This window comes from Mytilus edulis, chromosome 11, assembly GCF_963676685.1.
Source record: "Mytilus edulis chromosome 11, xbMytEdul2.2, whole genome shotgun sequence".
Classification (NCBI taxonomy): Eukaryota; Metazoa; Mollusca; class Bivalvia; order Mytilida; family Mytilidae; genus Mytilus; species Mytilus edulis.
This window is the reverse complement of record NC_092354.1, coordinates 54245623-54258041: the sequence shown is the minus strand read 5'-3', so window position 1 is coordinate 54258041 and position 12419 is coordinate 54245623. Positions and strand designations below refer to the sequence as shown.

Sequence of the window (12419 nt, the reverse complement as noted above, 5' to 3'; positions counted from 1 at the left end):
GACCTTAAATACAATTATTTTTTGTTCTGCTAGAAATACTGTACTGAAAAAGTAAAGAAAGGATTGATCACAATTGATAATTGATATATGTCTCAGAAAATATTAATACATTGCTGGATTGTATTAATGGAATGTCGAACCGTTGTGACAGATTTGATCTCTTCCAGACACGTTGTCAATGTGGACTAATATATAAAGGCGGATGACCATTTGTCTTCGCTCTACATGCGTGAAATGTTGTCCAGACATATTTAATGTTTTCATTATCATCTGGGTCAAAATACCATGACTAAGTAACATTTTCTAAACATCTTAAAAAGCATGTTTAATACATACTGGAGTATTATTACTATGTAAAGGAGTTAGAATAGCTTTAACCTTTAGATTGGAGGTGTATTGTAGTGGGTTTAACATACCATGGCAAGGGGGTCAAAATACCACGGCTAAGTAAAATTTTCCAAACATCTTTATAAGCATGTTAACTACATACCAACTACTTATTGCAGTAATAATACTATGTAAAAGAGTTATAACTGCTATAATTTTTGAAATTAGGATGTATAGTAGGGGATGAATACCATGGCTAAGTAACATTTTCCATACAACTTTATAAGTTTATCATATACTTAGCATTGCTATGATAGCTTTTGTATATGTGTAATGAGCGGAAGTACACAAACCATAATTTCCCACCCGGGCTGATAACCCATATCAGGTGCATCTCGTGCACAAACCCCATAATAGTGCCTCTCGTGCAAGTTACTTTCGGTGTTTCCGGTATCGGTTGTTTACTTTTCCATTGTGACGTCAGATATTTTTTATGACGACGTCAAAAGTTACGGAAACTTTTGTGGGGATAGTTTAGTACATGCTAACAAATGCCATTGACAATTATGAATCATTTTATAGTACAACAAACACGGCGTAATAATGATCATAAAACTCTTCCAAATGTTCAATGTTTTAAAATGCCCCTATAGGAAATAATACCATACATATTTATATGGAGGTAGTGATGCTGTTGTTGGACAATTATAGTATATTTGATGTATGATTTAACTTCTTTATAAAGTTTTTGACTGTTTTATTTATTGCATTTGTTTATTTGCCGTACATAACACTATTGTCGGAAGTATATGATAAAGCGATTAATACATACCAACTACTTATTGAAGTACTATTACTATGTAAAGGAGTTGGAATGGCTATAATTTTGGAAATTGGACGTGTATAGGAGGGGATTCAATATACCATGGGAGGGGGGTCAAAATACCATGGCTAAGTAAAATTTTCCAAATATCTTTTATGAGCATGTTTAATACATACAAACTACTTATTGGAGTATTATTACTGTGTAAAGGAGTCAGAATAGCTATAATTTTTGGAATTTGGGGTGTATAGTAGGAGGTTCAATATACTATGGCAGGGGGGGTCAAAATACCATTGCTAAGTAACATGGTCAAAACATCTTTATAAGCATGTTCAATACATAACAACTACTTACTGAAGTATTATTACTATGTATAGGAGTTAGAATAGCTATACTTCTTGAAATTTTAAGGTCCAAGGAAATGGTAAAGATGTGAAAGTCTATTGTTCATGTATATTGGTTGATTGTCATAAAAAATTGTTTAAAACACAAATTGTCATTACTTATTATAAACAAATGATTACTTGGCTTTTCCAATTTATCTTTGGAATTGTCAAAACGAAGTGTTCTTTTGTTTAATAAAAGTGTGCTATATACATTTTTTTTAAACACCTCCAATGTGTCCAATACACTAATGGTTCATTAGGATGTCGCATTGTTCACATATTATAAACGCCACATTTCAGATGTAATTTTAAAAATTGTTTAAACTTATTATATAGAATTATCTTTATGTTGTTTCTGAAAAAACTTATTTGATCGTATGGGTATTTTATCTTACTTCAATATTTAAGAATGGTCTACAACAACCCTGTTTACAGTGTATTTTGACCTGTTGTAGAATTGTTATAAATTTTGAATTTTCATAGAATTTCAACTTAAGATTAATCTTATGATAAAACACAAATTTTAATCCGTGACAGAATTATTATAATATATACAAATAAAACTAGTTATGATGCTTAAAAAAAGTATCTTGAATGAAAACCATTATGGAAGTAAATGTTTTAAAACACTTTGCTAATAAGACATGATATAGTGAACTCCCTAGTTACCATGAAAAATTTACCCCACTTTAAATGTAAGAAAAAAATATTAAAGCATGTAAGCAACAAATCTAGTTAGAATGCTTCAATAGGTATCTGAAACAAAAAATGTTGGAAAAGATTGATTTAACATTTTTTTTTCTTATCCATGGTATTGATCCCTTACCATTGACAATTGGCCCTCCTCCTTTAAGTTGTCAGGATGTCAGACTACATGGTCTATTTATAATGCTTCAATAAGTATTTTAAATGAAAATTATGTTGGTAAAGACTTTATAGCACTTATTTCTAGTCGTGGTATTTTGAACTTCTACTAAGTCAAATTGACCTCGCCCCCCCCCCCCCCCAACCCTTTTACATGTCTGAATTTCAATCTATAATAAAGTGTTTAATACTATTTAATGTCAAAATAAGTAGTTGGTATGAAAAAAAAACATGAAGGAAAGATGATTCAATAATTTTACTAAGCCATGGTATTTTGACCCACCTTGTCATGGTAAATTGAACCCCCTTCCTATACACCTCTTACTTTCAAAGATAATATTATTTCAAACTCCTTCTCAAAGTTTTAATACTGTAATAAGTATATGGTATATATAAAACATGTTTTAAAAGACGTTTTAAAATGTTTACTTAACCATGGTATTTTGACCCTTGCCATGGTATATTGAACCCCCTCATATGTACCTCAAACTTCAAAAATCATATTATTTCAAACTGCTTTTCAAAGTTTGAATACTTTAATAAATGTATGGTATATATAAAACATGTTGAAAAAGATGTTTTGACTATTTTACTGAGCCAGAGTAATTTGAACCCCTCCCCTTTTTTACCACGGAAAATTGAACTCCCTTTATATGGTAGGATATCAAATAATTAAAGCATTTAAGTTACATGGTATAGTTATAATGCTTCAATAATAATTTTGAATGACATTATGTTGGTAAAGACTTCAGAACACGTATACCAAGCCATGGTACTTTTTGTTACCTACCATGGAAAAATTGAACTCCACTTTTTGTATGTCTGATTTTCAAACCACAATAAGCTTTGAAATCATGTATAATTGTCTCATAATTATCTAATTATCTAGAATGAAAAAAAACAGGGGGAGGTCAATTTACCATGGAGTCAATTTTCCATACATGGGGGTCTATTTACCAAAGTGGTATTTTGACCCCGGGGTTAAATTTCCGTTGGGTTCAAAATACCATATGACACCGGTAGTAAGTATCATCGATCACCGACATGTTTACAGATTAGAATTAATTGCAATATGAAACTAAATTGATTTAATGATTAAAACATTGATAGGTAAATAAGCTGAATGAATTCAATAATATTGTTGTTGTTTAAAGCACAATATTTCTATTGCTATAAATACGCGAATGAAGGATCGCGAAATTATATGCCAATACAGACCTACCGTTTTTTGCAATTCTAGCAAACAGTATGATTCCGTATTGCTTGACCGTAATTACAAGAAGGTATCATTTTCTCCCATTCCCATCTCACGTAACACTTATTTTGATATGAACTGGTCTTTGTTACTGACTCGTTCGCAATTCGATAAGTCAAAGTTATTATTACTTCGCTTTTACCATATTTACCTTTTGATTTTTTGTCTAGTGTGTATTAGGTCTTTACATGCATTTTAATATATACAAGCATGTGTCGTTAAATTGATTTTTTTTCATATTTTTCATGTCGAGGCCTTTTATAGCCGACTATACGGTATAGGTTTTCCTCCTTATTGAAGGCGTACGGTTGACCTGTAATTGCTTACATCTACTTCATTTGAACTTTGGTGGATAGTTGTCTCATTGGAAATCATACCACATCTCCTTATTTTTATATAAGATGACAACTCTGAAGTTAAAATATATAAGAGAAATAACAAAACTACTTCCGATTTTTAGTTATGCGTTTTCGACTTCCTTTCACATGTTCTATACTTCCTTTACAAGTAACCAAATCTATTGATTTACTATATACACTGTTAATACCATAAAACAATGATCCTATCATTGATATGTCAACATTCTATTTGTTGAAAATTATACCCATTGAAAGATGATTAAATCTTGTATATATTTATATATATATATGTGTGTGTAGGACTCTAAAGTGCGATGGTACTCTAAAGTGCGATGGTCTACGCTAAAGTGCGATGGTGTCAGACGCTAAAGTGCGATGGTTGTTTGTTTTTTAAGTGCGATTAGATAACACGCTAACATGTGATGGTATGACAAGCTAAAGTCCGATGATGTAACGGAAATGTGGTTCAGGCAATGGTTTTCGCTTGTTGCTGAGTTCCAATTATTTTTTGTTTATTGTTGTATTTATACATCAAGCCGTAGTCTTTCTCTTTTGGATGGTTTTACACTGGTCATTGTATAACCCTATATAGCTTGTTATGCGGCATGGGCCAAGGCTTTACTTTGAAGGTCGTATGATTATTAGTTGCATACATGAACGACATTTGGGGTTGGATGGATATTTCATACTACATCTTCTTAAATTTTTTTAAAGTACGATAATTGTCCAAGAAGTGTAATGGTTACATTGCAGTAGTTAGTAAATCCGGAATTTAGTAGTAGTCATTTGTTGGTATATTTCATATCTGCTGTTCGTTTAATGTTTTGTATTTAAATCAGGTTGTTATTTTCTCGTTTCAATTGTTTTACACTGGTTGTTTTGAGTTCGTTTGGTCTTAATAGAATATTATGCGGTGTAAGCCAATGCATCGCGTTAAAGGCCATTCTATAACATAAAGTTGCATACATTAATGACACAAAGTCTTGTATAGAGAGTTGTCTTATTGGCAATCATATGATGATACTACACATCTGTTCGTAAGGTTGATGTCTAGCTGACGTGTATTCATTGTTTAACAGAAATAACAAACCATATTGTAATTTTTTTTATTGAACTATTCAATTAGAAAGCAAAAAGAAGACTTTTTTTGGCACCCCAGCTATTTTTATTATTTTTTTTTATAATTTTACAAATTATAAAGTTAACCTGCTCCAGCAACGACCAAAAAAGTTCTAGATTGTGATCAGTTTGTTTCTCACTTCTTTCTTTTCTGTTTTTGTGTAATAAAACCCCTTAATCTGGACAATCATTCTCGTCATAATGCTGTTTGGCGTCATAACGTCGATACTTTTGCAGAAAAACACACTTTAGCGTGTTCAAAAAAATATCACAGACCATCGCACTTTAGCGTATCAAACAATCGCACTTTAGCGTAGGCCATCGCACTTTAGCGTGACCATCGCGTTTTAGCGTCCCCATCGCACTTTAGAGTCCTACATATATAGATATGGAAACAAAACATTTGTTAACTGGAAACAGTTTAATTTGCGTTTCTTCTAACACATGTTACACAAACGTGTACAGTAGTTAAATTTGACGTCATATAAGACAAACGACGAGTTCATATATTTGTTAGTTATGAAACAGAAGGTTAGACAGGTTCGATTTGCCAGCTTTTTGCCTTTTCACAAAATAGAAGTAATACATGGAATTTGTCGATATTAAAATAGCATAATCTTAAAAAAATGGTGAATATTTACATATCATGCGTTTTCATTCTTTGAAAAAAGGTTATTCTTTCGAAGAAAACCATTGTGTGTATAATTCCAATTTATCTCAAACGATAGTAGTGAGTTATTTCTGTCATAAAATAATAAATCTGCCAATTTGAATATTAAACACACAACTTGATTACTTAAAGATCGGATTCTTTTACCTCACAAAATCGAGTAAAGATCTATAAATATACTCATCATTGATACATGGTTTCCAATTTTGTACGCCAGACGCGCGTTTCTTCTTCAAAAGACTCATCAGTGACGCTCGAATCAAAAATGTTTAAAAGGCAAACTAAAAGAACGAAAATGAAAATCATTGAGGACCCAAATTTGTTTACATTTATTTATTGTGTCGGTTTTTTTCAGAGGCCGACAGTATAGCTATTATAACCGGGGCAGTTACTGGTGCTGTTGTAGTGCTTTGTGTAATCGCATTTTTTGTAATACGAAAGGTTTGTAGTTGTGCATCTAACGTTAAAACAGTTGTGCATCCATCAATCTAGTAGATATAGAGGTAGTGCTGGCAACAATAAAATCAATATGCACAATAATAAGAAGTCCTCAGGACACCCAGGAGAAGATTTTTAAAGAGTATATGTTGGTACTGTACTTTAATGATGGTCTGCGTTTATTTTTGATTTACCTCATTTCAATTGTGATTGTAAAACAAAATACGCTAATAATATTTTGGTTATTTAATAATATTAGTTTTACCCATTTGCTTTACTTTTTCGTGTTTTTTTTTTATATAGAATCGAAAATGCTTATTCTAGTGTATGTAAAATTAAATGTCCAATTCGATTTAACACGTAGTTGCAATGTTAGAATTTAAATGTACATTGAAAAAAAATAAAAATAAACTGTATTATTTATTTTGGCACCAAATGTATTTTGGCCCTTTAAGTTAACAGTAGATATTCCTTAAATTTTATAAGCCGTAATCAAAATCGATGTCCAGGAAATGATGTTAATTTTACTATCATGGTGTTATATTTGTTTAATAAATGTTATTTTAAAATACCGATTAAGACATTGTTTAACGCTACTGGGTCAGCTTGATCCTAGGATTAACCATTGTTTCTTTCACTATTTGCATTTAATCAGACATTTGTTTAAATATCCCGATTTCATATTTATTTGTATTTCATATAATTGTGATATTTAACTTATTTACCATTGTTGTTATATGTATTCATATTCAATAATTAAAGTGATTTATAAATCTTGTAATGTGAGTATGATTTATAAATGAATTTTTATGATAACATATTTTGTAACATGTGTTATGTTGTTTCTTACTTATAAATAAACATAAGTGTTTTTTTAAGATTTGTAATATTTTTAACTGTTTTGTACATAGTCTGCATGTACTAAATACATTTGATTTAATTAGTTATCAAAGGTACCAGGATTATAATTTAATACGCCAGACTCGCGTATCGTCTACATAAGATCAAAAAAGTTGTAAAGCCAAACAAGTACAAAGTTGAAGAGCATTGAGGACCCAAAATTCAAAAAAGTTGTGCCAAATACGGCTATTCCTGGGATAAGAAATCCTTAGTTTTTCGAAAAATCTAAAGTTTTGTAACAGGAAATTTATAAAAATGACCATATAATTGATATTCATGACAACACCGAAATGCTGACTACTGGGCTGGTGATACCCTCGGGGACGAAATAATCTATACACTACAGGTAACATCTTTAGATTTGGTAATGTTTCAGCATCGCTGATTTGCTGCGTCATTAACATATGCCCCACATTTTGCTTTATTCTTATTGCTAAGTTCAAACTGTAAAATATGCAGTTATTATAACAACATTAAAATGTTATTACGTCTCCAGACCCCGTAAATGCAATCGAAGTGATTAAGTTATTTGAAGAACGATTATCAAGTGTATAATAATTATTAAATGATTTTCAAACGTATGTGAAATGGTTGATGAACTGCATATAAGAAACACTTTTCATTAAAAATTAGAATGATAAAGAAAAGAAATTATTTTGATTGAAGTGTGAAAAAGGAAAATTACATCAAAAGGATTGTATGTATCGTCTATAAATATATTCTGATATTTAATGTCATAATTTTTTGACTGGTTTTATGTTATCATTCAAATGGAAATTTCATGTAAGATAGTTACGTAATTTAATGATAAGATCATGTGGTGCAAAATCTGAATTTTATATTTTAATTTAGAATAATATATCTAATTTGTCTTCAAGAAAGTAAAATAGCGAATTCCATTTTTACTGAATGAATAAATGTCAGTTTACAGAAAAACACTAATTTTAAATGTATCATTTACATATTCGAATTCAAGTAGATTGTATGGTTGGTTTTTATTTTGACCCTTTGGTTTAAACACATACAACAAAAACTAGCAGTCCATCTTTCACTTTTTGTGCTGACATGAATTGTCATTGATATGGTTATATTTATAAATTTACTGTTTACAAATTTTTGAATTTTTGAATACTAAGGCTTTTCTACCTCAGGCATAGATTACCTTAGCTGTATTTGGCAAAACTTTTAGGAATTTTGGTTCTCAATGCTCTTAAATTTCGTACTTCATTTGGCCTTTTTAACTTTTTTGGATTCGAGCGTCACTGATGAGTCTTTTGTAGACGAAACGCGCGTCTGGCGTATATACTAAATTTGGTCCTGGTATCTATGATGAGTGTATTTAATTAAAACTGAGTTTTAATTTAAGGTTTAATCGTACTATATTTGAGATTGATATTGCAAAATACTGCTTCCCTATTTAATTATCGATTTTCCCTAAAAAGTAGACATAGGCTTTTGTGACAATGGATCGATTTACCGGGGAGGGGGGGGGGGGGGGGGTTCGAATGAAAAACAATATTCGTAATCTACATGAATTTACTTTCTGTTCTTAATGGGATTATAAGAATAACAAGAGGCTGTCACAACGACAGCAAACCGGATTTATTAACATTTATTTGTGTCCTGGCAATATCACAAGAACCATAACTGATGAATGCTGAAAGTGAAAATCGTCAATATCAAATTTGACCTCCATTTTGTAGTCAGTATCAACATATTAAAATTTGAAAAGCTTAGATTGAATGGTTTATAAGTAAATGCAACAACGTGAATGGAAACGCCATTTTACGATCTTTCAAGAACCATAACTCCTGAACGGTAAAAGTCAAAATCGTCATTATTGAACTTGACCTCCATTTTGTCATCAGTAACAATATATTAAAATTTGGGAAGCTTTGGTAAAACAGTTCATGCGTAAATGCACGGACACGACTGGAAACTCCATTTTTCAATCTTTCAAGAACCATAACTCCTGAACCGTAAAAGTCAAAATCGTCATTATTGAACCTGACCTCCATTTTGTCATCGGTAACAACATATTAAAATTTGGGAAGCTTTGGTAGAACACGTCATGCGTAAATGCACGGACACGACTGGAAACTCCATTTTTCAATCTTTCAAGAACCATAACTCCTGAACGGTAAAGGTCAAAATCGCCATTATTGAACTTGACCTTCATTTAGTTGTCAGTAACAACATATTAAAATTTTAAAAGCTTTGGTTGAACGGTTCATGAGTTAATGCATGGACAACATTTGATTGCCGCCCGCCCGCCCGCCCGCCCGACCTCACGGCCGCCCGGCCTCCCTGCCGCCCGCCGTACATCCCCAAATCAATAACCGACATTTTTGTCACAAAAATCCGGTTAAAAACTGCTGAGTATTGTTTTCTTGTAAACGTCAGGAGAAGAGATGTAAACATTCATCTACTAATGGTTATTAAATTTAGCAGACTGTTTCCCGACCACTTGATCAGATCAAAACAACTATAACAAAAGTAAAATATACTGGCGGTATCACATAAAGTATGATAATGAATTAAAGAAATATTTGGCCTATATAGAAATTTTACTTTTATTCTTTAACTAAAAAGCAATATTTTAAAAATTGTTTGCACTCAAAAGACCATGTATTACAATGAGTGCGAAACATTTCCTAAATACTTATTAAGTGTATTCAATGTTAAGACTATATTTAAACCAGGGTAGTCTATACTGATACGTCTTTTTGTAGATGCATCACGATAACTTAGTTTTAGCATCGTAAAACTAAGGTAGTCTATAGTGATACTTGTTTCTGTAGAAACATCGCGATAACTTAGTTTCTGCATCATTTAACTAGGGAAGTCTATAGTGATACGTGTTTCTGTAGAAACATCACGATAACTTAGTTTCTGCATCATTAAACTAAGGTAGTCTATAGTGATACTTGTTTCGGTAGAAACATCACGATAACTCAGTTTTAGCATCATTATACCAAGGTAGTCTACAGTGATACTTGTTTCGGTAGAAACATCACGATAACTTAGTTTTAGCATCATTAAACCAAGGTAGTCTATATCGATACTTGTGTCTGTAGAAACATCACGATAACTTAGTTTTAGCATCATTGAACCAAGGTTGTCTATAGCGATACTTGTTTCGGTAGAAACATCACGATAACTTAGTTTTGTCATCATTATACCAAGGTAGTCTATGTTGACTGCTGTACCCCTATTTTTGACATTTTTACCTATTGTGTCTGTTTGTTTTGTTCACGCATCGGTGACAATATAATGGAATTTGATACGACTGTCATACAAGTGAGAGGTTTAGCTAGCTATAAAACCAGGTTCAATCCACCATTTTCTACATTTGAAAATGCCTGTACCAAGTCAGGAATATGACAGTTCTTGTCCATTCATTTTTGATGCGTTTTGTTATTTGATTTTGCCATGTGATTATGGACTTTCCGAATTGATTTTCCTCTGAGTTCAGTATTTTTGTGATTTTACTTTCTATTGTGATACTTGATTATGTAGAAACATCACGATAACTTAGTTTTAGCATCATTAAACCAAGGTAGTCTATAGCGATACTTGTGTCTGTAGAAACATCACGATAACTTAGTTTTAGCATCATTATACCAAGGTTGTTTATAGTGATACTTGTTTCTGAAGATACATCATGATAACTTAGTTTTAGCTGCATTATACCCAGGTAGTCTATAGTGATACCAACACTTAGTGGAAGTGCAGAATCGTCGTAATCTAGATGACAATTACAACAAGCAAACACAGGACATCAATGGAGCAAGACAGATGATAAAACATAAAGAAGGAAGTCACACATAAATTTTACAATAACTTCAACAAAATCTGCTCTCATCTTTACATTACTAGTTATTTACATCATATAAGCAATCGTTCAAACAATGATTCTCTTTTTTAAGAATAATAATAGTCGGCCGTCCATGAACATTTTGAAGGATTGGTAAAAGAGATTTATGAAGTACCTAAAGATTCTAATACAGAATAATTTCGATAAACACTTTAGCATTTAAACTTTTATGTTTATAATTTTAACAGTTTAATACATAATAACTTTAGCTATTTGATAATAAATACATCTTGGGATAGTTTTGATTATACATTAAACCTTTAACGTTATTTATGAGACATGATTGATGATTTGGTGCCTGCACATGATATGCATATGCTTAATGTTAGCCTTTGATTTATGAGCATTCAATGTCTAAACACGATTACTAAATGGACGTAAGTTATATGTTTAAATGAAAAGAACACTATTTATAACGTGCGTTCGAAGCGATTTTATGGATTAACAGTCATCATAAACGCTCAAACCAAAACAATTGAAAGCTAACGAAGTACAAAACCTACACATGATATTAGTTATATGATCAAAAAGGACTTTAAAAATAGCCAAATTCATATAAGGTCAACCTTGCCTGAGGGAATTAAAACCTTATGTTTCTTAATAATTTCTCAAGGTAATCAATGGAAAATTTAAGAAAAGTTGCTATTAATCATATCAGTACTTAAGAACTGACTACTGAGTTGTTGATACACTCTGGACTAATATTTCACCAGCAGAGGTAATGACTCAGTGCTAGTGAATGAAAATCGTATTGGAAAAACATATACATATATATATAAAGTACCTAAAGAACCAAATATTGAATAATTTCGACAAACAATTTAGCGTTTAAAGATTTATGTAAGTAATGTGAATTATTTAATATTTTACTACATAATTGTATTAAATATACGAGAATAAATTACATGTGTGGGTAGTTTTAAATAGACATCATATCTTTAATGTTATTATGCTGACATGCTCGATGAGTTGTTGTATACACATGTTATAATTTCAATAGAAGCCTTTGATTTACAAGAATTCGGGATTTAAATAATATTATTAACTGGACGTATGTTAAAGAAGGATATCTTCTTCGTCTTAAATATAAAACATGCATTAAACTTTGGCATTTCAGTCGCTCCAATATTTTTTTAATCTTTTTTATAGAAAACAAATAATTAAATCAAACATTTGATCATTACCCCACCGTTTTTTTTCCTCCACAAAACTTAAAGGCACAAACAAAATTAATATGGAATGTGTTATAGGTACATAAGTCCAGTTATGCTTAGCATATACATGATATATATGTAAACCTACAAATCTCTAAAAAGTATCAGAAATATTTGGAGCATCCTTTCAGACACTCAATTAGCTTTTAATAAATCCATAAAAAAGTTACATTGGTCATTTGAACAT

At 31.3% G+C, this 12419-nt stretch overlaps 1 protein-coding gene across 5 annotated transcripts in view; it reads left to right on the top strand.

Moving 5' to 3' along the window:
- Nucleotides 1-7113, top strand: part of LOC139495828 (leucine-rich repeat transmembrane neuronal protein 3-like) — a 43738-nt gene extending 36625 nt beyond the window's left edge. For 4 of the 5 annotated variants that reach the window (XM_071284215.1, XM_071284213.1, XM_071284211.1 and 1 more), the window contains one exon: nucleotides 6159-7113. In XM_071284215.1, the coding sequence (XP_071140316.1) occupies nucleotides 6159-6295 (137 nt within the window). In that variant the 3' untranslated portion in view covers nucleotides 6296-7113. The remainder of the gene's footprint in view (nucleotides 1-6158) is intronic. The other variant, XM_071284212.1, reaches the window with a different exon arrangement.
- The last annotated feature ends 5306 nt before the right edge of the window (nucleotides 7114-12419 follow it).